The following is a 27,720-nucleotide window of genomic DNA, read 5'->3' as shown; positions in this document are numbered from 1 at the left end:
TTTAATCAGATTAGGAATGTTGGATATTTAACTTAAAAAATTAATTTGGAGAATTTAACGGTTTAAATTAGACAATGAAAGATTTGAAATGAAATATTCGAATTAATTAATTCAACTTCGGAAAATAAGGAAAGGACGGTTAAATAAATTAAGAATATTGAGTTTGAAATCTGATCTTCAAAATTAAATTATATTAAATTCACTTTTTTAATGAAAAATTATTTAGGAATTAATAAGATCAGGATTCAAGTTCAAAGAAAAATTATATTTAAAATAAAATTTACCTTTAATTAGCAGTTGTTCCGAATATATAAATATGAAATTCACTGATATAATCAAAAGTGATTATCAAGATTTGTTATTGATCAAAACTTATCAGTGACGTTGAGGTGTTGTAGATGTGATGAAATATTATTTTCAAATTAAGATAATGAACGCTGAGTTAGTGATTATATTGTATTGAGATGGTCTGGAATGGTCAAAGCCTAGACTAAGACTGACCTTTTCAGGTGACAAGAACCCCCGCGCGAGCTTCTCATCACTTCCTTATCACTTGCTAATTAAGAGGGGAAAGATTCTTTCCCATATGAAATCAAAGCTTAATCGGTATTTATTTATGATGACGGTCTGTGCCATCGCCTGTTATCGCTGTCTGAATACTTGCGGATTTAATTTCTTTAAATAGCTTTAAATTGTTCTCAACATTTATTTCAGATCATTAATTTAAGTTTTAGAAAAGATTAAATTTGAGAAAAATGTCTACTCGTAACATTTTAATAAATAGTTAAAGATATATATATCTTTTTCGCCGAATTCGGTGATTGCGGCCGGTCGGCCCGTCGCGTCACTCGGGGATCCAATTGCTATAGTCTAAAAATTAATAAGCGCCCTGACTAAGCGGATTATATCGGTTCGAATTAAAGCTCGCGCGTTCCGACGAGCTTGGCATACACACTGACACGCTGCACACATCCACGCGGCGGAAGTCGGCTCGCGTGTGCACGACGACAATATCGCGATATCACGGAATTCCGTTCTCCACGAGGAAAAATAAGCAACGACAGCGCACCGTCGCCTCTCGCGCTATTCCGACGATACGGCAAAATTTACTTTAGCGTAATTTAAGTGCGCCATATAATCTCCTGTCGCGGCGGACTAAGATACCGGTAGATCATAAACGCCGTTAGATAAAGCGTAGATATTGCGAAGCAGCCCCGAAACTTCCCACGCGAGAGGAAAATGTCGTTTCTCGGTTGCTCGGTGACGCGAACTTTATTCGCGGTGTTTCATAAACCGAGTCCGGTCTATTGTAGATTTCGCCGGTGCCCTCGAGACTGCCGGCGATTACGACAAATCAGGCAATTTTTTTCGAATAACGTAATGGCCGAAAGAAGTCGGAAATAAAAAAAGAATAAAATAAGTGACCTTCGATTAACTAGCTAATCATTTTTTGCCAATTAAACGAACGAAAAATACCGTAAAGATTACTCTCTAAATTTTCTGGAGTGACTTTCACTTTTTTGGAGTGAATTTTCACTCTTTTGGAGTGAATCTCACTCCAAAAAATTTAGAGAGTTAAGACAACTTATATGCGCGCGTGTTTGATATTCCTTTATTAATTGAGCATCTCTTTCTGCTGCCCTGGAAAATGTTAATCTCGTTAACGAAAGTAAAAAAGGAATTTCTTTCTTAAATAAAAATAAGATAAGCGACCTATGATAAAAATAATCTTTTTTTTTTTTCAATTAAACGAATGAAAAATACCGTAAAGTAATTAGATTACGTGCGCGCATGTCTGAGAGATTCCTTATCAATCAAGTATCTTTCTGCTGCCTTGGAAAATGTTAATCTCGTTAACGACTGTAAAGTTTGCTAATAATGGCTCGAGGAGACTTGTACTAAATTTCAAATACATGTACTTACTACCACCGCTATAATTACTCACACACATACACATTCTCTGATTTCGAATTTTCGCGGAACTTCAGTAGGTACCATTAGCTAATAACAACAGCAAGATGGGATCTCGAGTTAGTTTCACACCCAGAAATAACACTGCCAAACAACGCCGTGGTGGTTGTAAGACTATTTGCTTATCTGCCACCCTGTAAAAAGGGCACGAAAACTTTTCCATTGGTCGAAGGGGAGAAAAAAATCTTAATGGCAAGCGAGCGGTCCGTTGTTTATTTGTGGGTGGCGAGAGAACAAAGAACGGACAAAAGAGGAAGAAAAATAAGAGGAAGACCGCGCGCGGAACGGAGAAATTAAATTATGTGCCCAAGTATACTATCGTATATTCTCGAGGGGACAGAAAGCCCTGCCGCACAAAAACTAGGCTCGCTCTCGGCAATGGCTATTAATTAATTAATATCGAGCGGTGTTTGACGCGTGTCTCTGAGGAGGCTGACCGTATTAGCGTTCTAATCTTTTATACGTATCTTAATCCGCGATGAGAAATAAGGGCGAAAGCTTCGGGGGGGAGGGGGGGGAATTCCAGACTCGCGGTCTCGAATTACGAAAGTCAACGCCTGAACGATTCACGAACCGCGCGGAAAAGGAAAAGGCGTCTGTCGAAAAATCAAGCCTCGCGCGCGTGTGCTCGTTTCAGCTTCCAGCCTTCAGTCGCAGGGAAGGGTACAAATGACAGGACCCGGGGATATTAGAGGGCAAAGTCCGATGACGCGCGGGCGGAGGCGGGCGAGAGGAAGGAACTTACATGATACAGAGCGGGGTACGATCGGCTTTGCTCGACTTGTATGACTCTGCCGACGGCAAAGAGAGGAACGCTTCGAGAGAGAGAGAGAGAGAGAGAGAGAGAGAGAGAGAGAGAGAGAGAGAGAGAGCTGAGGAAAAGCCGAGGCGGGGGGAGGGTGAGTGACGGGACGGGAAAAGTGGGCGCAGAGACGAGGGTGGGTACAAGGGTCACCACCCGGAGTTCCCACCAAAGGCTTTTCTGCGGCTTCGATCCTCATTGGTTCGCCAACGACGGGCATTTCCCTCATCCCTCTTCGTTTCGGAGGTATTCACCACCTTCGTCGTACCTGTCCTTCCTTTCGCGCACTAGAATTCCACTCTCGGCCCCCCCCCCTCCTCCTCTCCCTCCTTCTGCTACTCTCACACTCCCTCGCCAAATTCGCCGCAACAGTTTTTCATTCGTACTCTTGCTTCGTTTACTTCCAGGGTTTCCTTATTCTTTATCGAAGTGTTACTTGTCGTTAGATGATTCGCATCTCTCAACAAGGTCGATTCTTTTTCAGAGTTTCGATAATATGTTCGATTTGTGAAGAAATAAGAAAAACAGCTGTTGTGAAACGTTTCTGTGTCAGAGATGAAGGCTTCTTTTCCCGTTTGTATCGCAACAATCGCTTTTACGCACGTATTCGGATTCGAATTGTTCTTTCGTTAACGTAAAGTTCAGCAACGTATCTTATGAAATATATTTATTTTTATTTATTTTTAACTCACGAAATATATATATTTATATTTTACAAAATACATATATATTTTTCTACAGCTCAGAATTTTTATGAACATTCATAATCCGAATTCGAAAAAATAAACTTATTCGCGTATATGTATAGTTGCAGTCATTCTTGTTTGTTGCGCAAAGATTATGATATTAATTAAAATTTTAACAATAATAATTAATATTTCCAATATGCACGCACAATAGTAATCCCGTAATCCATTGTTTTTCTATTTATAATGCAGAAGTTTACTTTTCGATTTTGATTGAAAATTTACTCATTAAAATCCTTTTCCGCAACATTTCCATGAATTACCGAAACCGTATTTATTATACAGTGTACAATATTGCCAGTTTTTCCTCTTCTTTTATACATATTGCAGGGACATGGAGAATTTCTAATCCTCTTTACTACGTAATTATAAATTTTTGATAAAGGCAAGAGATATTATATGTACACAAAACTATTTTAACTGTGGTGGAAGTAATAAGTAAATTTTAATCCTCAACTGTGGATATGTGAAGAATTTCTACATATATCGTAATTTTGACATAATTATGTCTTTTTTTTAGAAAAATAAATAATACTTGGTTCTGTGCACAATGCCAAAAAATATTTTAAAAATAGTAAAAAAGTACATATACAGAAAATAGAGAATAATTTTTCTTGTTTATCTTCATTCACATCTAAAAATAAAAACTTTTAGAATTTTATATTCTAGTGTGTGCGTGTTTACAATTAAGAGTTAAAAATATTTTTGCGAGAGATATACTACACTATGAACATTTAAATAACCATGATTTTAAATAATACAAAATGAAAATGGTTTGTAAAAGGAAAGCGAAATGAGTTAACATCGCCGGGCTTGAGCAAAACGACAGTCAAGTGCGGCCGCAAGCGGATCCGAAGGCCGAGCGATTAAAAACTTGGCCTGCAAAGACATGGGCTATCTCCCGATCCGAGACCTGATCACATTTGTAAAGCGACCGCTGGGGATTTGAGGACGTCGTCATTAGCGAACGAGAAGGACTCCGAAGTTCAAAAGATTCGGTCGGAAAAAGTAGCGGGATCCCCTACTACGAACGCGACGCAAACCACTCAAAACCCGAGGGTTGATCCTCAAAACCCGAGAGAGGGAGATTAAATACCATCTTAGATCGGTCAAAACGTACACAAAAATTTCGGGGGAATTGAGAAAAGGCACTTTCCTCCCTAATGGGAAACTCGTGGGACCGCGAAGTCCTCCTCTGTCGCGTTTTCTTGACGAGATTGATGCGTACGAAACGTAGACGCTCTATCACGCCCAACATTGCATTATGAAAGTCAACTTCTCTCCGAATGAGAAAGTCCGAATAAATGCGTGACTTGAAAATCCCGTAGCGTTTCACCATAGCAACTCGAAAAAAATAATCGCGGTGCGCGAGGATACGTATTATTAGGGCAGGAGTAACGAAAAAGCAATTATATCCGTAGCCCTCGACACAGAAAATGTTTTCTCCCTGCGGGGGAGTGTACGAAAATATACACACGTACCGCATCCCAAAGTGGTTTAATAACGCCGGGCTCGCGGGCGCGCACGTAATGTTTCGACGAATTTCGCGAGAGAGAGAGAGAAAGAGAGAAGGAGGGGGGGAGAGCCGCATTCTCGAATTTGCCGTGTATTTAATGCGGGCGGCTTAACGCGCTGCAAACCCGCGGCAGAAGCCGCGAAAAGCGGGATCGGTTATTTCCTCTCGATCAGCTGCAGCTTTCCCATCCGCATTCCCCCTCCCTCACCCCCGCGCGTGTGTATGTAGAACGCGCGAGAGAGACACTCCGCTAATGAATCGAAAATTTTGGCGCAGCTCGCCGAGCGTAATTATTTCGACCGGTGCGACTGTAATCCGTCGGCTATTCAGACGTTTCGTTATTATCGCCGGTGAGGGAGGCAAGGGAGGGGGAGGGGGAAAGCGGGAAGTGATCTTGTGCGTGTGCATGATTGGGGGATGTTTATTCGAGGCGATCTTTAATGAGGACGGAAAATCCAAACGCAAAAAATTTCGACGGCGAACGCGCGCCGTTACAATACACAGCACGCCATCGCTCGATAATTCGGCGAAAATAATTCTGCGTTTTTGTCGCGCGCCAAGAGAGAGACCCATCGTATTTAATAATCTACAAAACAATCGTATAATTATCCGCAACAATACCCCCGTTTTATTTCAGCGGCAGATAAATCTTGTTGACGCGTAAAGCGCAGTTTCATGAGCCTCGCACATCGATCTAAATTGATCGTGATTCCTTCTCGCAATGTCGAGAGGAGGCTCTGATAAAAGATGTAGAGAAATTTCAAAAATTGAGATAAATTATGAAGTTACCGAATAAACGGAGGATGGTACAAATGGTAAAAAGAGCGCACGCGTTTACTGTACACGGAGATAATTTTTTTTTTTAAATTTACCCTGCAAATCATGTTAATTGTGGGACAATATAGTATTTTGGCAAATTTTACTGTGCACTACAATAAGATTTTACAGGAAAATTTATCGTAGTGTACAGTAAAATTTGCCTCAACACTATATTGTCCCACAATTAACATGTTTTGCAGGGTAAATTAAAAAAAAAATTCTCTCCGTGTAGGTATACACAAGGATCGTCTCAGCTGCAGCGTGAAGGGAGATCGCTAAATCGCACAGGTGTCGCGTAAAATAACGTCGCGTAAAAACATCTCGGACGAGAGAATCTCGGTATGGTTCAATTCTCAGGAGGCCCTTCTCCCGTCAACTCGTCAGCCGGACGAGAAACGCGGCAGGCGTGTGACGTCCGAACGCACGGGGCGCGTTGATGCGAGAGCGCGCGCACGCGTTGACGAGCGTTGTCCCGTTACTCCCGTTCAGTCGAGCGCATTCTTGCGTGTACGCACAACACGCTGTTTTACGGCCGATACGCGGAAAATCCGTTGATAAACACGCTCGCGCTCGTTTACGCATGCGAGCGAGTTCAAAAATTAACTCCCGCCGTTCACTTCGTCACGTCCCGTCCCATCCCCCCCCCCTCTTCCCCTCGTGCTCGTCGTGTTGCAAAAATAAAACTGTCTCGTTGTTATTATCGTACTATTTTCACCCCCGTTCGTCGCGCGCGTCTCCCTTGTTTTTGCTAAATCTTTCGCTGTGCACGGCGATCCCGTTGGAAAAAAAAGCGTCTCCTTTCTTTCTCGCTTTTGCGTAATTTCGCGTTTGGTCAGAATGGGAGGGAGCGGAGGGAACGGGAGGCGAACAATAGGAGGTCGTTATTGATGGAACGAAGCGAGCCGGTATAGCCGCTCAGCGTTTGATCCCGAATGCAGGTTGCGCTAATGGTGCTAATGATCATCGTATCCGTCATGTCGGTACTATAAAGCAGCCTCTCCCCCGGTCCAGGCTCGTTTTTCCCTCCCTTTTTTTTCCCTCCCGCTGCAACGCGAGAAACGCCGGGAAATCGCCTGTGGGAGGCGGCGGCGGCGGCGGCGAGCGATGTGTGCGTTACACACTCGTTATTGCGGTATCCGCTGACGAACAAAGCATGTAAAATCGCATTACGCCGCGGAAAGCTTTAATAAGCGACGCAGTGTTATCGGATAATACGATTTATGAAATCTAATAGTCGCAACAAAATGATCGAATTACGTTTCACGCGTGTGTAAAATGTGCGCAACGTTTGTGCGATCCGAGTTTTGAAACGAGGGAAAACGCTGAAAATAGAACGGAACGCTGCTCGTTGCTCGGACAATTATATATATTTATACGCATGTATTAGATGACGCGACAAGGCCATCTCGAATGTATTGTATGATAACGAGCGATTTTTGCATCTTGTATTCTTGGTATCGTGATAACGAACAGCCACTCGTGAGGCAGTAAACACATATTGTACTCTCTAAATTCTCTGGAGTGAATTTTCACTCTTTTGGAGTGAATCTCAAAAAGATTGAAAATACTGCCACGCGGCCACTTGAGTGGCAGTATTTTCAATCTTTTGTAGTGAGATTCACTCCAAAAAATTTAGAGAGTATAAAAAACGAAAGAAAGTGCACGTCTCTCAATCCTTCTCGTTTTGTAACATCAAATAATTTATTCTTTATTATAATCTCAACAATTTAAATTCAAAGAAATTGACGAGCTTTAAAAGTGCAACGCACACGTGTTCAACATATCATATTCTTGCTTTAAAAGTGACACAAGAAAATTAGTTTCTCGGGCTTTTGATCCTTCTCGTATAGTAACATCAAAGAATTTACTCTAATCTTTGTTATAATCTCACAATTGAAACTCAAAAAAATTGACGAGCTCTAAAAGTGCAAGTTCAATATATCGCATCCTTCAAAAGTGACAAAAATTTAGTTTCTCAGACTTTTGGTGATTGATAGGCTAATATGTTTACCTAATTCAAAATAATAATCTCAAAAATCACATTCCTTTCAGTTGTGTCACTTTTAACGCAAGACTGAGATGTTACCTCTGGATTTTTTAAATCAAGCTTACATTACGTAATTACGTTTAAATTCCATTTCCGAAATATATAATTATTCGATCGGGGGGAGGGGGGGGGAGGAACCTTCGCGCGCACAACATCGCGCTCTGAGCGATATAAGTAAAAGCCCCGTTGTTAAAATACGGAAGAAATACAGTGTAGGCCGGGCGAGCACAGCGTGAGAACTCGAAGCTCAAGCTCGATCGGGGATCGCTGGAAATAGCCCGGCTAACATGGGTTAATCGGATCCCATCCTGTTTGCGATTGGATTAAAGTAACTCGCTTAAGACCGGGGGCCGGGTATAACCCCGGCATTGATCCTGTCGCTTAACCGAGTTACCTTCCACGATGTCGGGACGACGAATTTGTCGTTCGCCCGACCGTACCGACGCGACGCTCCTCGGCATGCCGCCGCCGCGCCGAGCCGGCTCGCTGCTCGCTCGTGCGTGGCGGACTCGTTCGGCGAACGATATTTTTTTCCCCCTCCCGATATACGGGACCGGCGTCCCGCAAAATTTTGCATTTTTTTTTATCCTCGTTTCACGGACCAGCGGCGATATATTATTATCGATACACACAGCGACTCGGAAGTGCGCGATAAAAAACGCTGTAAAAAGAAAAAGAATTAGCGAATATTCTCTGCCAGGAGGACATTTATACACATCCCACATACTACATCCGACGTTGAACGACGCGAAAGTGAGGTCGCGACAAAAAAAAAGAGAGTTCGCGGAAACTTAAGTCCTGCAAACAAGTTTCGCAAACTTTATTCGCGACGCGTCTACGTGACACTATCGAATCCGGATAACCGCATTATTACGACTAACACAAAAAAAAAGAAGCCGATTTCCCAGCGCGAGGAGCGCTCAGGCGGAGCTCTTCCTCCGATTTAACTCCCGCGGAAACATTCATGAACGATCCCGTGCGCCGAGATCGGGAGGAGTCAATCTCGACGGGACTAACTTTTCAATTTTCCCACCCAACTTTGCGAGGATGTAGGGTCGCTGTATGCGTATACGTGAACGTACGTGCCCGGGTCATGCGGGGGAGAGAGGCAGGAGAGAGAGAGAGAGAGAGAGAGAGAGAGAGAGAGAGAGAGGAGCCAGAGAGGGCGTCGCTCAATTTCCTCGCTGACGAGCGAGGCGACTACCTGTAGACGGCTCGATTTATCACGGCCTATAATTGAACGGAAGCAATTTATTAATCGGCCTTGCGCGTCCAAGCAAATCGATCGTATCGCGCCGGACAGGGAGCGAGGAGATGCTTCTTCTATTTCGAGCGTTTAGCAGCCGCCGCGCGAGCACACATTCGGCGCGATACATCTCGTCGTGTTTATAGTTTATCAGAACGACGATAAGTCGTTCTCGACGATAAGTAGTTTGATTCTCGGAAGCATGCAAAACCGGACTGTGTAGAAGGAGAAATCTTGAAATTATGGACGCGCGAGTTCATAATTACTCGAATAAATTCAAATTCAACGGAGTAATTTCGCGTCAGTTTTTCCTTTCTTCAAGATCATCAATTCCGGCTCTCTCTCTCTCTCTCTCTCTCTCTCTCTCTCTCTCTCTCTCTCCTCATCTTGAGTAATTAATTTCCCTAAGTCTCCGAGGTGCTTCCTCATGCGGCACGTATAGCCAACAAATTTCCAGTTTGAAAATTCGAGACCTGAAGTTTCACCCGCCGCGTATCCCACTGGATGCATCGCGTCATATTTCCACGCCGTTTTTCTTATTTCGCTCCACTATTTACCACGACAACGTAGTTACGACGAGTATTTCTCAACGTCCGCCGGTGATATTTTTGCCATGCCGCCCCAGATGTAAGTGAGACGGCGCGGCGCGGCGCGGCCGCTCTTTACATCTAATTGTCTTAATATGTATCGTTTGCGTACAGTTTAACGTTTTGAAAAAAAAAAAAGGAGAAAGTAATTTACGAATTATTAATTGGCGCAATTACTTTAGATTATGCGATTACTTCTAAAATATGTACTCGTTACTCGCTCCTCGCCTTTTTTTGTGGCGAGGTGCGAGAACTAAAGGTAAACTTGCATTAATTCTGAATTGCCCATCCTTTTTTTTCGCTGAATTATTTCCGACTCATAGGATCGCGTGCGAAGCGTGTACTGCGTGAGGTGCACCGTGCACACAGCAATTATACACGAACTCCATTCTGTTGTTATTCTCGCTCGCATTCGTGAAACTGCGATTAGCAGCGAATTATCGGACGCGATCGTTGCCCGCAACGTCGCGCATATAACGCACCACAACTTCCGCCGGCGTCGAAACAGTACACGGCCGTACGAGACTCGGTTAACTGCCGCGCGTTCGTCCGCCTCCTTCTATTTTTTACGTCGTCCACGTAGTCATAAAAGGCGCGCGCGCGAGTGCTCTCGTCCGCAATTCCGTCACGGAGGCGAGAGGCCGTCCTCGCGAGACGTCTGAAGCGAACCGAAGAGCCCGAGCCCTTCCTCTACGGCACGGCACGGCACGGAACGGAACGGGCACCACGGGAACGTGTTTCCAGAGGCCGGTCGTAAAAGTCTTTAACCCGTTTCGAGACGTGACCACTCTCTCTAAACGTATATACGCCCGCGGCTATATACACGCTCGCAATGAGACGGCCGAAAGTTTCCGAACGTTCCGGGCGCGCGTTTCACGATTCGGCCGAATCGCCCACCCGAATTCGCGAACAGCCGCGGCCCCCGAAGACGTGGTGGCCATTTCCCCTTCGAGGAACCGTCGAAAATTTCGCGCGCGCCCCAGCACCACTCTGGCGCGCCACGTCCGAAAGAGGCTCTTAACGGGGATTTAAAAAGAGAAAACGTCGGCGTGCGCGATTGGTCGCGGAGGGAAAATGGATGGTTGTAAAAAAAAAGAAAAGAAAAAAATAGCAGCGGACACAAATGGCGAACGGACGTTACGGAGGAAAGCAATACTGCTTACACATTCCGCGTGCCGTGAATACGGTATACACATTTTATTCGTCGCGAACCGCGCGGTCGTTAAAGCTCGGAGCTTATTATCGCGCGCTTGTCGGGACAATTTTCGAGGAAACAAACAAAAAAAAAAAACAAAAAAAACATCGTAGCGCGACGTAATCTATAGTACCGTGACTAACGATCGCTCGCTCGCCGTCTTACGGCGCACGTGTAATTAAAATTCGACATCGCATTACGTACGGCGCCCCCCCCCTCCCCGTAACGCGTCCATTATCTTCGTAATGGACAATTAAAGGACGACCGTACGGCGAAAGAGACTCGCGGACTCGCAATTGCAGCTTGCGCAGCACATAAAAAAAAAGAAAGAGAAGGAAAAGGACACACATATCGCGGAGCGGTTATCTCGTCACGCTATTGCAGTCGCCGTCTGTCGACGCCGCTTGCGACCGACTAGGGTCGGAGCTTTTCACTCGCCCGGGCTCAACGTACGTCCGTCGCCGGCCGTCGTAAACTTTAAAGGATGCCGCACACGTACGAGGGATGAATTTCTATCTCTCGCCTGTAACGCCCAAGGGGCGGCGGGGGAAGGGAGTGAGAGCCGTGAGAGGAGAGGCAGGGATCGGAAGGAGGGGGAGAAGGGGGGGGGGCGAGGGAAGACCGTGAGACGTATTAACGAGGAAACGAGATTAACGTTTCGCGCAAATTGGATGTTCAGGAAAAATGGCAATCGCGCGGGCACGAATTAAAATGCGCAATCGCTAACGAAATCACGAGAGATTAAACGAGAGTTCGATCGCGGCTGCACGGCGAATATTCGGCCAATTAATTCGGAACGCAAATCCATCGTAGATATACGAACGGCGTATGCACATAATTCGCCATAAGAGTACCACAAATACACGTATAATTGAAGTCACAAATAAATTGATTAATGCGTCTATTTTGATGAGAACTCCATAGATTTCAATTTATCCGTGAAAATTTTACGAGAAGCCAAGAGCTTCCAAAAATGCTGCTTACGATACTATTATTACATTTAGATCGTCCGGTAGGAAAATGGAAAGCTTGTATTTAAATCACGAGTAAGTAAAAAGTCTTCGAATTGATCTGTCAAAACGGTAACGAGAATGACTGGTGTAATGCAAATTATTTTCTATGATGGATGCAAGTGGATGGAAAGAAATTGTTGTCGCTGCCGCGTTTTCTATGCCCAACGAGCTGAGCCTCTTTCATTCCGTCTTCTTGCCTCGAGCCTTTTGATATCGTGCCGTTGCTCCTCTCTCTATTTCTCTCTCTCTCTCTCTCTCTCTTTTCCTCTCTCCCTCTCTCAGCGTGTAAAATACTGCAAGGCGTACGCATGCTTGCAAAATAGGAAGCGAGCCGCGCCCTCGAGTCTTCTCGCGTGACATTTTCGTCGCGCAGCTCGTTTTCGGAAAGAAACGCGAGGGAATAAATCCGCTCGCAAATTACATATCGTATACGTACAAATCCATTATTGCACGTCATAGAATTCGAATCTCTCTAAATGCCAGTGATATCCATCAGAGAATTTCAAATGTATCTCATCCTCGTAGAATTCACGATATATAGCACGATCGATTCGAATTATAAATTTTTAATCCACAAGCTCTCTTTTTTATACGCTAACTGTACCAGCTACATCTATCCGATCTACATTTTGCGTCGAGAATCAAGAAAAATTGAATTATTTGAATTTAAAGAGATACGCTCGCTCTCTTTTTTTTCTCTCTCTCTCTTTCTCCCTTTCTCTCTTTCCTTTTCGTTTCCGACGTTCTCCGATTTTCCGGAATTTATTTCTTAAGCAGCAAACGACATGGCTTTTCAAGGGAATGAAAGCAGAATTATTATTTATTACAGAGACGAAGAGAGATGATTCGTCACGCACAAAAAGGCGAGCGTATCAAAATGTCATTGGCGGACGGGCAAAAAAGTGGGTCGGGGAGTTTCGAGGAGACGGCAGACCCGTATTTAGATAAACGAGTGCGTTGCACGCGACGCCCGCGAACCCGGAGCGAATCGATAGCCCGGCCCCGCGAACGGCCCACGCATTCCGTGCATCCGCGCATTTGCATAATGGAAATTTCATTTCAATCTAAATACGCGCGTGTCGCGCGACCGACGGCGGCGCGATGTGATCGGGTATTCGAACGCGGCGGTCTCTCTTCTTGCCGGGGAGAGCTCTCGGATGCTCGGATGCCTTTCGACGGAGCCTTTTCAGGAACCGCTCGAGTGCTCGCTAACCAGAAATTTCATTGTCTCTGCGTTTGACATAATAAAATTATCTTCCACAGCGAGTCAACGTTGCTCGAGATTAACACGTGACAGCAACGAACGCGGCAAGGTCGATCGTTTTCGCGAATCACAATGGATATTTTTACTTAACCGTCGTCGTCGTCGCGTTTTCTTCGCGAGAACAAAGGCACGTCGACTAATCGACGCGCGAAGGAAGAATCGTTAATTAGATTCGGGGAGAGAAAAGTCCATCGCGGAGAAACGAACGCGGTGTATAATAATTAGAGTTACATCGTTTGAACACAAAATAAAACTGAAGCCGACCGATCTTTTCCCTTCTGCCCCGTCAATCCCTCTTTCCTTCCTTTCTTCCGTCATCATCACCGCTTCCGTTTACAATGAGCGACGACTGCTATTAGTATCGCGAGATATAACTTTAATTGAATTTAAATTGAATTTAAAATATATATACATATTAATATTATCGTCACTAGTTATTACGTTTTGCCTGCCCCGCGGCGTTATCGTGCTCGTGGCATTCTGCCCTTTACAGCTATTTCCAACTGGCTCTCCCCCGAGCGCGCGCAACCGCCCCGCGATGCTTTTTTGCGGCCCCCTTTTAACAGCGCGCGTCGTTCACTCGGCAAATTAATTAGCCGAAAATTGAAAAGTCGCCGTTAATCATATGAGAGGTAGCCGAAGGGACTTTTCCCTTCCCGAAGCACACGCACACGTACACGCACACGCACACGCACACGCACACACACCAGCTTCCTCCCTTTCTTAATTAAATTACGCGCGCGAGAGATCGCGACGACTGATGTCTGTGAAAAGGGCGCCGTGGCATATTTTAAGGGCTCGCGGATATTTTTCTCGTGCAAGAAACGAGATTCGAGATGAAAGACAAACAGGGATTCGCGGCGGGGAATTGGGTTACGAATATTCAATGATACACTCGCGCTCCGAAAGCGTTGAATATATACGCAGTATATACGTTTTCCATCCTATCGTTTATTTACACGCTGGATAATGATGTATCCAACTTTTATAAATGAGCAGTGATCCACATACGAAGATAAGATTGCAGACCGAGCATGCGATAGCGCCAACGATCGGGCACACTTTTTTTTTCCTTAATTTCTCTTGGCAACTTACGCACCGCGTAAAATGCATCGAATTCAACGGACGGAAGATAAACAAAGTCAAGTCCGAGAAACTCCGGGGTGGGATAATGCCGTCCGCCGTGAGTGTCGAAGGCCGCCGCGGCCGTTCGTCGAGGATTAAAAGGACCTGGCTGGATGCGCGCGCTCCCGCGCGCGTCACTAAAATCCTAGGAGGTTCCGGTATAACAAACGTGCCAACGCTCGTATTTGGATACTCTCGCGGAGCGACGGTCGTCGCTTTTGTAGATCGAACACCGGAGCGCGAAAGTCAGAGGCCGCCTAAGGGCGGAGACCGTGCAAACACGGCGCGGCGGCGACGGCGGCGGCGGCGACAGGGCGAATGGAAAGCTCGCGTCGACGGGATTAAACAAAACGTGGCAGAAATACATTTCTAATGCCGGGGATAGTTGATCGATAGTCGTTTTCCTTTTCTTTCCTTCTTTTTTTTCCTCGAAGGGCCGCGCCCTACGCCGGATATCCGACGGAGGGAAAGAGAGAGAGAGAGAGAGAGAGAGAGAGAGAGAGAGAGAGAGAGAGAGGCGCGGCCCCTACGGGCGCCCCCGGTCCGTTAATTAAAACGAGGAGAAACAGGAAAATCAGACTCGACGAACGCGTGTCTGACTGACTGATATTTGCGTCGAAGTTGAATGCGCGCGGTGGGAATTTTTCGGTGAGAAAAAAACGGCCTAATGGCGGAATCAACAGTGCGCGGGCAAAAGAAAAAAACAAAAAAACTGCCGGCGTACGTAACAAGAAGAAATTCACGCCGTTCCGATAAATAAAGTAGACTTGTTTTCCAACGATCTGTACGCCGGGCGTCTCCCCCGAAGGCGCCGTGTAGCGTTATATTTATTTTAGGGGCGTAAAAATATTTTTATTATTATAAAAGTTTTTCTAATTAAAAAATACGCACACATCGTTCCGAGTTATAGACTTGTTTCGTGTGCGCACATCGCGAATTGCGCGCGACAGACTTTTGAAACGCAAACGGCCATCAGGGTTTGACGAACGCGACAAGTTTCCCGCAAGAGGAGACTTCTTGCGGGCGATAGGCGATTCTTCCCTTCGTCAAATTCAAACCCACCGGATAAATCTCGCCGGTCCGAAGGGCTGCGATACAGGATCGCGGCGCGGAAAATCCACAAGCAAGGGAGACAAGGGAGGGGGACGGCGGCGGTGGTGTGCAGGGAGTTTGCGGGATCGGACAAAGAGCCAGTTCCGGTAACCAACTTAACCGGAAACTTCGAATCAAAGCAAACACGGTGAAAGTGCCTGCGGGGGTCAGCCCGGCCTCGGGAACCGGCGGTTCATCGTGAAACTCGATTTACTACCTGCGTCGTAATGCACATGCGCTTCCTCGCTCTCCCCCGTCGTCATCGTCATCGTCGTCGTCGTCGTCGTCTTCGTCGTCGTGGCCGTTTGTTTGCGTGTAATTGGGAAGCTTAAGCCCTGAGTGTACGATAATAACGCGAGTTTCCCCACTTGATCGAGTTACTTAGGGATTGTCTTGGCCGCCGCGGGCGGACGCGCCCGCGTCGAAAGCGGACCGAGGGAGGACGAGTCGCGATTCCTGAACGGAGAGCCCTCTGGGGAGGGGGGGGGGAGCCGCGCGCCGCGCCGGTGGCGGTGGTCGGGAAATTGCATTTGCGGAACGCAGAGAGCGTGTCTGCGATTTGCCGTAATTCCGACCCGGGGAAGCAGCTTTCTCAGCTGCTGCTAACGGCTGTAACTGTTGTCCATAATTCCCTAATTATTACGATTGTATTAATTCCTGTTCGTGATGGTAGGAAATTGCGTTGTCCAGGTTATCGCAATTTGGGTAAATTAGATTCCATTTGCGAATTAACGCTGCAATTCAAATAAGAACCATATGTATATACTATTTCTATAAATTATACGAACTTTCGTTCCTCGTAAGATTAGGCAAAAGAAGGTTCCGCCAAGCGATTGAAATGAGACTCCATATGCCGGCCGTCAATGGATAATGCCGGTGCCAAGGAAAGACACAAGGATGATCACGTCACTCTCGTTGAAAATCGTCGATCCACAACGTGACGATTGGAGGGTCCGACAAAATCGCGTTCCTCTTACATTCGGATTTGCGAAAATCACCCCGGAGGTCACCCCCGGACTGGCTTTCAGAGACCTCGCCGACGAGGCTTTGTCGATGAGTCCCTCTCCCCCTCCCTCCCCCCCCCACTCCAGCCCCCTGCTCCAGAGAGATTATGCGAGTGCGTTTAATGTGCTCGCATACCCCACACGCATATACGCGCACTGATAACTCTAATACGGTGACGCACAACAGGTATGATAATGCGAATCGAGCCGGGGCCGCGCCGTTTATACTACGGGAGGGGATTAAAGTAATGCATCGATGCACCGGTTCGCCGCATTGAGCCAGATGAAGAGATTTAACCCCTCCTCCCCTCCCCCCCAACCCCATCATCCCTCGCGCAAATTACATACGCATTAGCGGCGGTGCTCGCGCGGCGCGCGAGATTTCCGCTACGCGGAGAGTCAGCACCACCAGTGCGTGCGAGACGCACGTCGCGATCTTGCAGATATCGAAGTTTCGACGGTATATAGGGGCGCGATGTTAACATTTCGGGACGAGTCGTCCGATCGTTTATGTCGGGAGTTGAAATTAATACGTTCCCTCCAATTTGCGTGTGTAAAACACTGTTCCAAATTTGGGTCGCAACAAAATGCGCGGGGGAGAAAAAAAAGCGTGCGAGAATTATTTTTGTGAGAAAACTGTGACTGCGTTGCGACGTTAGTATTTCGTTCGTGACGCGGAGATATGAAAGTATTTCGGAACGGACAGAAATAACGGAAATAATTTCGGCAAACACTCGATATCGTAATCCAATTTTTGTCGAAGTTACTCTCGCGAAATGAGGATATACTATAAATAGGGAATTAACCCCGCAAGACTCGCGTAATGTAATGATGACGGTTGAGCGAACATTCCTTTGAAGGAGTTCTGTGTCCGTTTATGGCGCAGTCATTTAATGGATTCCAAATAGGGACGCTTCGCCTATTGCGTGTATCTCGCGCAAAGCGCATGGCTGCAATTAACCACGCTGATTAGGCAATGCGCTTTGAAGCGACATGCAAACGATGAAAGGTTCATGCACATTCCATATATCCCCCTGATTTTATACCCAAAGGATTCAAATTTCTCGAAACGCAATCGAAATAACGAGGGAGGAACGCGCTGATACAACGTGATAGTGTAATTAGCGAAATTAATTTCACTTATTATCAGAGCGGACCGAAATATCGCTTCAAAAAAACTGAAGAGAAAATTAAGAATGTCCTCTTCATCCGTACAATGCGCGTAAAAGTATACACGGAAGTATACACAAAAAAAATATTTTGTTGAAAGGTCTAAAAATTTTGCTAAATACAGACCTGAAAATAATTTTTGTTCAATAATCAAAATAAATTGTTGGAAAGTTAAAAATGATAGGCATTCATTGCTATAAAACGGTTGGATGTTCTAGCAATCATTTTGACTTTCGAACAAAATAATTTTGATTATTGAACAAAAATTATTTTCTGATCCAGCAAAATTGTTCTTCTGAAATTTCTTTCCGCGTATGTATATTTTTTTTCTATACCAATCTTGAGATTGTTAACGTATAACAAATCGAAATTTTACACTCCAGGCATTTTGTTAATAAACGCAGCCCAACACGGGCGCTTTTAAGCAAGATTAGCGGTAATGATCATCGACGTAATGAGGTAACTTTTGACTAAAACGATGTTTTAGCGATTTACAACGAGGGGAGCTCAGCGGAGTATGATAGAATCGGGGAGTGCAGAGGGTTGGTTAGACCCCTGGCGCAGGGGCGCGGGGGGGGCTAAAACGAGCCGTGGGAGAATTCAAAATCGAAGCGCGCCATCAAATACGCGTTCGAGGGGGGAGGGGGGATTTACAAGTTATTCAAATATTCCCCGCTCGGTAAGCTATGATGAATACTCGGTGTTCCAATTTAATCCCCTTCGAATCCCGTCCACCCTCAAATCACATCCTTGCCGCGCTCCCCCTGTGATTTCAGACGATTCGCCATTAATTCGTATCGAAAAAAATTTTGCGCGAGTTCGAGGAATCGCCGGCATGAAAAACACCTCCCCTCCTCGCCCCACTTCACTTTCCCTGAAATAACTGACGGTAAAGCGGATTTCGGTGCACCGCCAGTAAATTCGAACGAATTCATTGATCGGGGCCTGGCACGAGCACAAACGTTAAGCGTCATTAAAAAAAAAAAGAAAGATAAAATTATATAATCCCGTATTATTCAAATTAAATGTAATCGTCTATCAGCGAAATTAATGAAATATTCTGCGAATTTCGCCTGACGTTTACTAGATGCGTGTGTTTAAATTAAATAAACAGTCCTTTTTTTTTCTCTACATATATAAACCCCTCCGCTTTTTTGATATCGGGGTTTTTCTGTGACGGCGAAATATTAAAAGTGAATTTTGTCGTGTTTAAATATATTCGTTATTTCGAGGGATATAGTTATTAATTTATTTCCCGAAGTATCAAAAACGCGTGAATCTCTGAATTTTCGATGCATTTTCAAACGCGAGAAAGGAATACACGAAGTTTCGGTATGCCGACTATCTACATTGTTCGAAATCTGGCACAGCGTATACACAATATAAAGCTGTTGGCCCATTTTTGCAATCCGTGCTTATATTGCTGAGAGTAATCATTGCAACTGGAAGTTGTGGGATTTTGCAGAGAGACATTGTGGCGATGCGTTGGACGTGCGTTGTTCATTTTTATATAAAATTCTATTTTTGCACGACAGACGTAGCGCAGAACAGTGGTGCAGAGCGCTATATAGAAAATAATTTATGGGGGGAAAAAAGTGTGTATAATCAAACTTTTTCTCACGCAAATTCATCTTTAAATTCACTTTAAATTCAAAAATTAAGCACGGTAAAACATGAATATGAGTATAATATAAAAAATATCAATATAAAAAATATGTATGTCAACAATAAATAAAACATTTAACGTCAGATTACATAATATTATATAATCTAACGTTAAGTATTTTATATATTATTTATACATACACATATTTCTCATTAGATTATATAATATCAAATAATCTATATCGTTAGAATTTTAGAAAATTATTGTGTATTATTTCTTAGGAATATATATGATATTTTTGTTCGATTAAGTTTATCAATGATCAACAATATAAATTGTCATTAATATTCGTCTAGATAATCTATACTTTCCGTAATAAAATTAGATATGCAGATAAGAGATACGGAGCAGCCGAGTGTACCTGAGGAAGCACTTCCTGCGATTGCATCGTATGCGGGCGTAAAGTCGCGATGCGTCGAGAGATGGACAAGCGTCATTACTTTGAATGCGTCGTCGTGTCGTGCCGGCGACGCACGTCGCGAGACCCGCAGTGCTTTATGAAGCGACGTTGAACCTTCTGGCGAGTATTGTCGCACGTGCGGGCGGACAGCGGGGGAATTAATGTCGCCGAAAGCGAATTGATATTTTGATCACGCAGAAGCGGAACGACGCTCGCGCGCGCTCGCGGTAAACGTATAATTTCGTTTGTGCGTAATTGAGCGCGTACCCGCCGGGATCGAGAGCGAGAGATCGCCGGACGGTTAGTATCGTTCGTAAAATTCGATCGCGCCGCTGCGATAGTTACGCGGCGAAATTGCTCCGAATTTGCCATTCCGACGGCCTTCGATCCAAGCATAACGCGCGCGGTGAAGGGGTATAGCATTAAAATTTATACAAACCAAATCGCAGCTGCTGAAACGCGAAAGATAATTTATCTCCTCGTTAATGAGAAATTTCCCTTTGCACGCGGGAGATGCAAGCTTTCGACACAATTTACATGTTTAAATATTTATATTTCAAAAATGAAGCATCACGTTAATGTATAAATAATCTTAACCCTCTATCCGGAACACCTCTGGATACCCGGTTACATGGAACACGCCGTCATAATAACCGCTATTCCAGAAAAACACAAGTTTTATTCATTTTTTGAGGGGCTATCACACTTTTCAACCAATTTTTGGTCATTTGGAATGGGATAACTCAGAACACAATTTGAGTAAAAACCTTAGCAGTCATAATTAATGACCGATATTCCAGGCAGAGGGGTAAAATTGTTAAAAACACGACGAGACTTCGCGAATCAAGGGAAAACCGAAACGGCCGGGAGAAAAAGATCGCTCGACAATCCCTTTACAATCGACGTAAGAGAGACCCGTAAGTGCATTTAAGCGCGGCATCTACAGCGGATAACACGAGAGCAGCGGGGCACAAGCTCTCTTGGCCGATGGGAAACGTTGCTCGATAAACCGAGATTGGAACTCGATAAACCGGCTCTCGTCGTACGAAATAATAGCCTTGCGATGCGTGTAGCGTCACGAACGAGCGTCGATAGAAAGGCCGAGCTGCCGGGTGGGCAGCGGGAGCTGACGAGGATGACGATGGTACATCGAGGGGTTGCGCGCTTCCATGAGGTCGAGAGCACGGTCGCCTTTGTCGCGTCCGCGGAGCGGAGCGGAGTGGCGCGCGGCGCGGGTAATAATGGATAATAATGCTTAAACGGACGATCGCCAATTCGACTCGAATCTACTCGAATCGACTCGACTTGACCACGTATATCGGCGATTCAATTGTCTCCGCTATTGCACGGCCATCCATGCGCGTCGCGGCCGTCGAAACGCGTCATTCATGCGGCACAAACTCCCCCCCCCCTCCTCTCTCTCCCTCTTTCCTCCCCTCTCTCGAATACGCTGCAACACTCTCATCTCCCGGCAAGAGTACAATGTCGCAGAGCACGTGTAAACGGCGTCGTTATACGGAACGATGGCGCCGCCTCGCAACGCTGAAAGATTCCGCCGATCGAGCGGCCCGAATAAATGGGATATTCTTCCGCGCAATTTTTCTTCTCTCATGCGTCGATATTAATTGAGAAATTTTCTGCACAGTGGACTAACCCGCTTTTTGTATATATATAAAAAAAAGGGAGTATATAAAAAAATGAACTTGTATGTAAAAAAAATGAACTCTAAAATATAAGCGATGACTTTCATTTTCTCCGTTTTTTACGTACAAAATATGGGTCAGCCGCTTCAATTTTTCACTATTATCTTATACTTTTAGCTTGCGCTGCTATTAGCACGAAGTAGCGATTTACAACGATCTCGTCTTCTCGATTTGAAGTAGATTATAGTATAGTCGCATAAGCGATCTGAAATTAATTCGAACTTACCTGATTCTTGCCCTTGAGAACAAGTACATTGGTGACACGGCCGAACGGCAGACCCAGATGGATGATCTCTGCCTCTGTCACCTCGTTAGGTATGTTCCTGATATGAATGACTCTGGAAGGTTTGCCGCTGTGACTCTTGTCGAGCTTAACCTGAAACAAAAAGGATGGATCCCCGGTGAGTCGTCGGATAAAATGAGCTGAGAACTTAATGTCTGTCTCGCCATAAATATATAGCCCGGAAAGGGGAAAAAAAAGATATAAATGGTCTCATAAATAAGAAAAGATGTTAGGATCATGTAATACCTAAGAAAATAATCTTGCTGTCCCCTCCTGAGCCTATTACTGCGTATAACAACGGTTTAGTAATTGTACAAACGTAGTTAACATTTAACACTCCCCATATATTTATATATTCTATGATAATTTCCCTAGTTTCTTTCGTATACACCGTAAATAATAATAATCTTGTATATACCTTCCTACAACCTAAGTGTGTCATTACGGATTAAATACTTTATCTCCTTTAAGTATTATATTTATTACGGATTTTAACGGTTAATAAATTTCTAAATATATTTCTTTTATCTTCAAGACAGGGTTGGCCAACGATTAGTAAAAATCGTTAGTTAAACACAGAGACGAAAATTAAAGTTGTCGCTCTAAGGCTCGGTTCCACAAATATAAAATTAACTTTAAACTCGGTTTAACTTGTTGTTTATCTCTTTCTGATTCTTAGATTAGAAAAAGATAAAGCGAGTTGAACTTCGGTTAAATCGAGTTAATCGTGCATTGTAAAACTGGGCCTAAAGCGGCATCTTCTCACGTGAGATGAATAATCGACTATAATTGGTCAATTTTAAATTTTGAGTCTTAAATCTCATTGCAGACGCCGATTAACGAAACAGTTAAGGTGTAAAGACAAAGTCTATTTGTAATCTATATATATACGAATGATTACAATACACCTGCACGGAAAGAGCGATTTTATAACGATAACGGAGCTGTTGAGCCAAGCTAGGTGTAACGTGCTAATAATCTTATTTTGAACTGTGGTGGTAAACAATCTTTAATATTATATAAATACTTAAAGTACAACTTTTATAAATTGCGAGCGAATGCGTTTACATGTATATAAGGTTAGTTATTTAATTCGTTATATTCCTACTGAGAATGACCGATATGTAAAAGGGTCTGGGATAATTTATATTGTACTTCAAGTATTTATATATACACGGAAAGAACAATTTTACTGAATCCAGATCTGAAAATAATTTTTGTTCAAAAATCAAAATTATTTTTAGCAAAATGATTGCTAGAATATCAAAACGTTTTATAGCAACACTTATCAGTTTTAACATTCCAACAAAATTATTTTAATGATTCAATAAAAAATTATTTTCAGATCTGTTTTTAGCAAAATTTTTAGGTCTTTCAACAAAATCGTTCTTTCCGTGTAATATTAAAGATTGTTTATCACCACAGTTCAAAATAAGATTATTAGCACGTTATCTAGTTTGGATCAACAGTTCCATTATCGTTATAATTTGATATGAGCCTTTCATAATTTGTCTAATTTAAATTTGAGAACGATTTTGTTAAAAGATCTAAAAATTGTGGTAAAAACAGATCTGTAAATAACTTTCTGTTGAATCATCAGAATAATTTGTTGGAATGCTAAAACTGACAAGTATCGCTATAAAAGTTTTGATATTCTAGCAATCATTTTGACTTTTGCACAAAATTATTTTGATTATTAAACAAAAATTATTTTCAGATTTGCATAGATCGATTTCTTCGGATTTAATAAATTTTATTGTATTTAAACAAATTTGTTATTTGGAATGGTCCAAACAAACCAATGTTTGAGTCAATAAGTACGATTATTTGAATTTGAAATTTGACCATGCATATCTTTGTCTTAAATAAATTGCATAGAACAATCAAATATATCAAGTATATCAAAATATTTAACTACTTTCATATAAATAAATTATTTGTTTCATTGTCCGTATTTATTATAATCAAATAATACATGATTTGGTTGAAAGGTAGTACATCAAATAATAGTGTTACTTCCGTCAAATAATAGAAGTTTTTTGAACGAAACAACCAAAATTTTTATTCAAATAAATAATGTTTGGTATAAGCATATTGTGTCAATGAAACAAATATCAGTCAAATAAATAGGAATTCTAAATCTAAAGAAACCTTTTTTTTCTGTGTGTGGATTCAGCAAAATTATTCTTTCCGTGTGTACTTGACACTAAAGAGATAATGTCAATTTTCCACTCTATAAAATCGCTGGGTAGACGAAGCGAGATTGCATTCTTATAACGCGAGGCGAGAAGGATCGGACTCGCGCCCCGGTTCCAGTAGAAAAAGACGGATGCGGTCAGCCGGTCCGGCGAAAGTTTCGTTCCCAGGGTTTCGTTCTTGCGCGCGAGGTAGACGGGAACTTATCGAATTCCCGCGAGTTCGCAATCCCGGCCGCTTATATTATTCCATATGCGGCGACGGGAAGTCGAAGAACGCGGAAGATATACACGTATACGTACTACCCTCGTTCTGCGTACATCTGTGTGTGTACACTTAAGTCGAAGCTCGTGCCGCCGGGGGCGGTGTTTTCAATCACGACTCTATCTAGTCGAACTCGAGAACACGACGCTCCTTCCCCTCCTTCCTTCTGAAAGAATCCACCGAAATCCATCCTCCTCTCTCGGTCGCGCCGCTGGTTTTTCTCGTCTCTTTTTTTTCCACCCTCTTTTCCTACAGCCCGAGGCCCGAGTTTTCTCCGAGGCTCTCTTAAGAACGTCGCTGAGGTTTAGTCGGGCTTAACTGATCGGAAAACGCGCCTCTTACCGGGTTAAGGAAGATGGATATTTCGGAGGCGCCCCATCCTTTAATCCTCCCATCCCCCCTCCCCCCTCTATCGCGCTATCCGGAATGGAGCTCGAACGAGCGGCGGTTATTTTTATTTGAGCCTGTCAATCGATACAAAGTGGGGGGAGAACAAGAGGTGGATAATTAAAAATAATTCGTGGATTATGAGTTATTAGCGGATAATTGATTTAATTAATCAGTTGGTCAATTAATCGCGGCGAACGGGTTTATATGCGTATAAAGCGCAGTGGAAATATAAATACCCTATAGCAACGAAATGGAATACATAATAAATGGAAATTTTTAAGTTATAACGCGTTCATCTGGTAAACCGAATCAATTTTGTAAATGGAACTGCATATAACTGCATTATATTATATACTGCGGATAAAAAATGCAATGGACAGAGCATTATCTAGAAACATTAGCATTATTTAGAGCGTTATCTAGATCGATGGATTTTCCGACAAAACATATACGTACATTTTATCTATAGAAAATCATTTATGAATTTTCGACTTTTGTAGAGCGAATTTGCCTGAATACTTAATAGGAGAATCCAGTGAGAGTTAAACGGTTTATCTTCTCTCTCATAAACACCGGGGTTGGCCGGCATTAACTCAAGTCTAAGAGGGAAGTCCGGCTAGTTGTGTTTTGCCCGGCAGTATACTCGACTGCTCCCGCGAATGAATTAAAAATCAACCCTCACCGACGTCCCTTTATACGTTGTCCTCTTTGCGGCCACGCCGCGCCGCGTTTTAATCTCGCTTGTACGTACTGCCGCGACGACGACGATGACGACGGCAGCGACACAACAATGAAATCGGATTATAAGCGAGTTGGCGTGCCGTATCGCGGCGGTATGCCGACGTCGTAATAAGACGGCTTCTATGACAAGAGAGAGAGTGGCCGACGATAGCTCGTTATGTTTCTAGCTCAACAGGTCGAAGTCGCGATGGAACGGCCGTGATTCAATCTTTTCGGCGCTGCGAATCTTTGAGAATACGAAAAAGATGCGGAAGACATGCAGAAAGAATGTCCGAGGATAACAATAAAGAATACACGAGAATATAAAAAGAGATGAAAAGGAGATAAAGGAGATAAAATCACCATTGACGTTACTTTTCGAATTATTAATTGTTAGAATTGTTTTCAGGGTCTTGTGAATTGTATGTACAACTTTATGTACACCTAAAAAATACTTGTACTTCAGGAATAAATAAAAAAAATCAATCACGGAAATTGGATCTATTGATTAGAAGCTCTGTGTTATAGCGCGCGAGAGAACAACTCCATCTTGTGCAGCTCTTGACTACACGAACCAATAACTCCCTGATTTTCTCGATCGATTCTTCCTCGAAGGTTCCTCCCATTAAACGGAGGAAACAAAAGAGGATAGCGGAGCAACCAGCAGAAGAGCCCTAAATGCTCCTTTGTTTCCTACGTCATAATCACAGTTGTAACACAGATGATTAACAGCGAACGTGTACATACATAGTAGAACGAATGTGCAGCGAGTCGAAGTAAACCGCACGACGGAGAGAAGTTGACCTTAAATACGAAAATGTCTGAAGGAGATGCGACGGTGACGCGCGCGAAAAATTCCGTGAGCGGAAAGGCCGGGAAACGTGAGAGTGGATGTCGAATCCAGAAGAAGGGTTTTAATTGCTCGGGTATTCCTTCGACGTACGTGGAAACCACCGCCGTGGAGAAACGCGGCTCCGGTGGTCGCGCAAACAACGTTCGCGCTTCAAGTGACGTTCATTCACCGTCGAGAATGGCCTCGAGAATCACTATCACCATCAACCCCCCACCCCCGCCTCGAGTCTGAATGACGTGTTTCCCTCCAGGTTCTCCACTTTGATTGTACACAGGGTGAGGCGCCAGCACCTCGTCCTTCTTCGACCTCCTTCACTCACTCACTCACTCGACTACGTTCAAAAGTATCTCGAGTGTAGTAAAAAAAAAAAAAAGAAAAGCAGACGCGAAGTCTTCGAATGAACTACGCGGAAGAAAGACGTATGAATCACGCACATGTCTGGCGTAATCGTAATCATGGCGGAAAGGATCTCGTTAGCCCACCAGTCTAGCACGGAAAGAACGATTTTGTTGAAAGATCTAAAAATTTTGCTAAAAACAGATCTGAAAATAATTTTTTGAAATGTTAAAACTGATAAGCATTGCTATAAAATGTTTTGATATTCTAGCAATCACTTTGACTTTCGCACAAAATTATTTTGATTATTGAACAAAAATTATTTTCAGAAAAATTGTTCTTTTCGTGAGTGTATCAGAAAACAAATTTATATTATATTTATACTAAATTAACGATGTAGGCTATCGAATCCTATTTCACTACGGCGATCCGACAACAAAAGGATCAATTGGTGTAGAGGCCCGCGAAAACGGGGGACTCAATAGAAGGGCGCTAAAGAAAGATCGGAGAAATAAAATTATTCCGACTAGGAATAGGGACTTGGTTCACAGTTGTTGTATCCATCGCCTGATTCGGCGTCTACAATGAGACTTAAGACTAAGAAGGTTTAAGAAAATTGACCAATTATAGTCATCTCACGTAAGAAGAATAATCGATTGTGATTGATCAATTTCTTACGGAATCTTCAGACTTACTACACCTATTGTGCTTCGGGATTACAAGAACGTTTCGCATCTCTCCCAATGAGGCAATATATAGAGATAAAGATAATATACATCTTTTGACTTTTCTCCTGACTATACTAGTTACTTAATACGATCGTAGATGACCATTTTCAGCAACAATGACATTTCATTGACAACGCGAGAAATTTATTTAATTTCAAATTTTTTTCTCTATCTTGGAAGCAAATCGAGGATTTGATGCCAAGGTTCCCCTTCGCTTCTCGTTACAGTTCGAAGAGACAAGCTTCGTTCGGAACCGATAATTGAGCATAATAGAGATAATTCGCGGAAAATCGCCCGTAGGAAATAGGCCACGTGAGAGCCGTCGTGCGTCACAACGGCGAAACGCCGCCGAAAGTCGAACGTGACCCTGCGATCTGATTTATTGACAAATGCGCCGCCGTTGTGCACGGTCGCGATAGCGTGCATTCTTGTCTGACACGGGACCATACATTTTCCGACGTTACGTGTCATCATACACGCCGCACGCGCGATTGATAAAAATTTCCAATAGCAATTTCGATACGAGAAAAAGAGAAGAAAAGGGGAATGGGGGGATTAATTTTAAAAGGTCTGCCAATACAAAA

General features: G+C 43.6%; 1 protein-coding gene across 1 annotated transcript in view; it reads right to left on the bottom strand.

Annotated features, from left to right (window-relative positions):
• LOC105450258 (polypyrimidine tract-binding protein 1) overlaps positions 1-27,720 on the bottom strand; it is a 332,980-nt gene that overhangs the window by 71,501 nt on the left and 233,759 nt on the right. Inside the window, exon 6 of the mRNA XM_011690014.1 lies at positions 21,593-21,742. Coding sequence (XP_011688316.1) covers positions 21,593-21,742 — 150 coding nt within the window. The remainder of the gene's footprint in view (positions 1-21,592; positions 21,743-27,720) is intronic.

Source organism: Wasmannia auropunctata, unplaced genomic scaffold, assembly GCF_000956235.1.
Source record: "Wasmannia auropunctata unplaced genomic scaffold, wasmannia.A_1.0 LD336064.1, whole genome shotgun sequence".
Taxonomy (NCBI): domain Eukaryota; kingdom Metazoa; phylum Arthropoda; class Insecta; order Hymenoptera; family Formicidae; genus Wasmannia; species Wasmannia auropunctata.
Note: the sequence above shows the minus strand (reverse complement) of the source record. Positions and strands in the feature narration are given on the sequence as shown.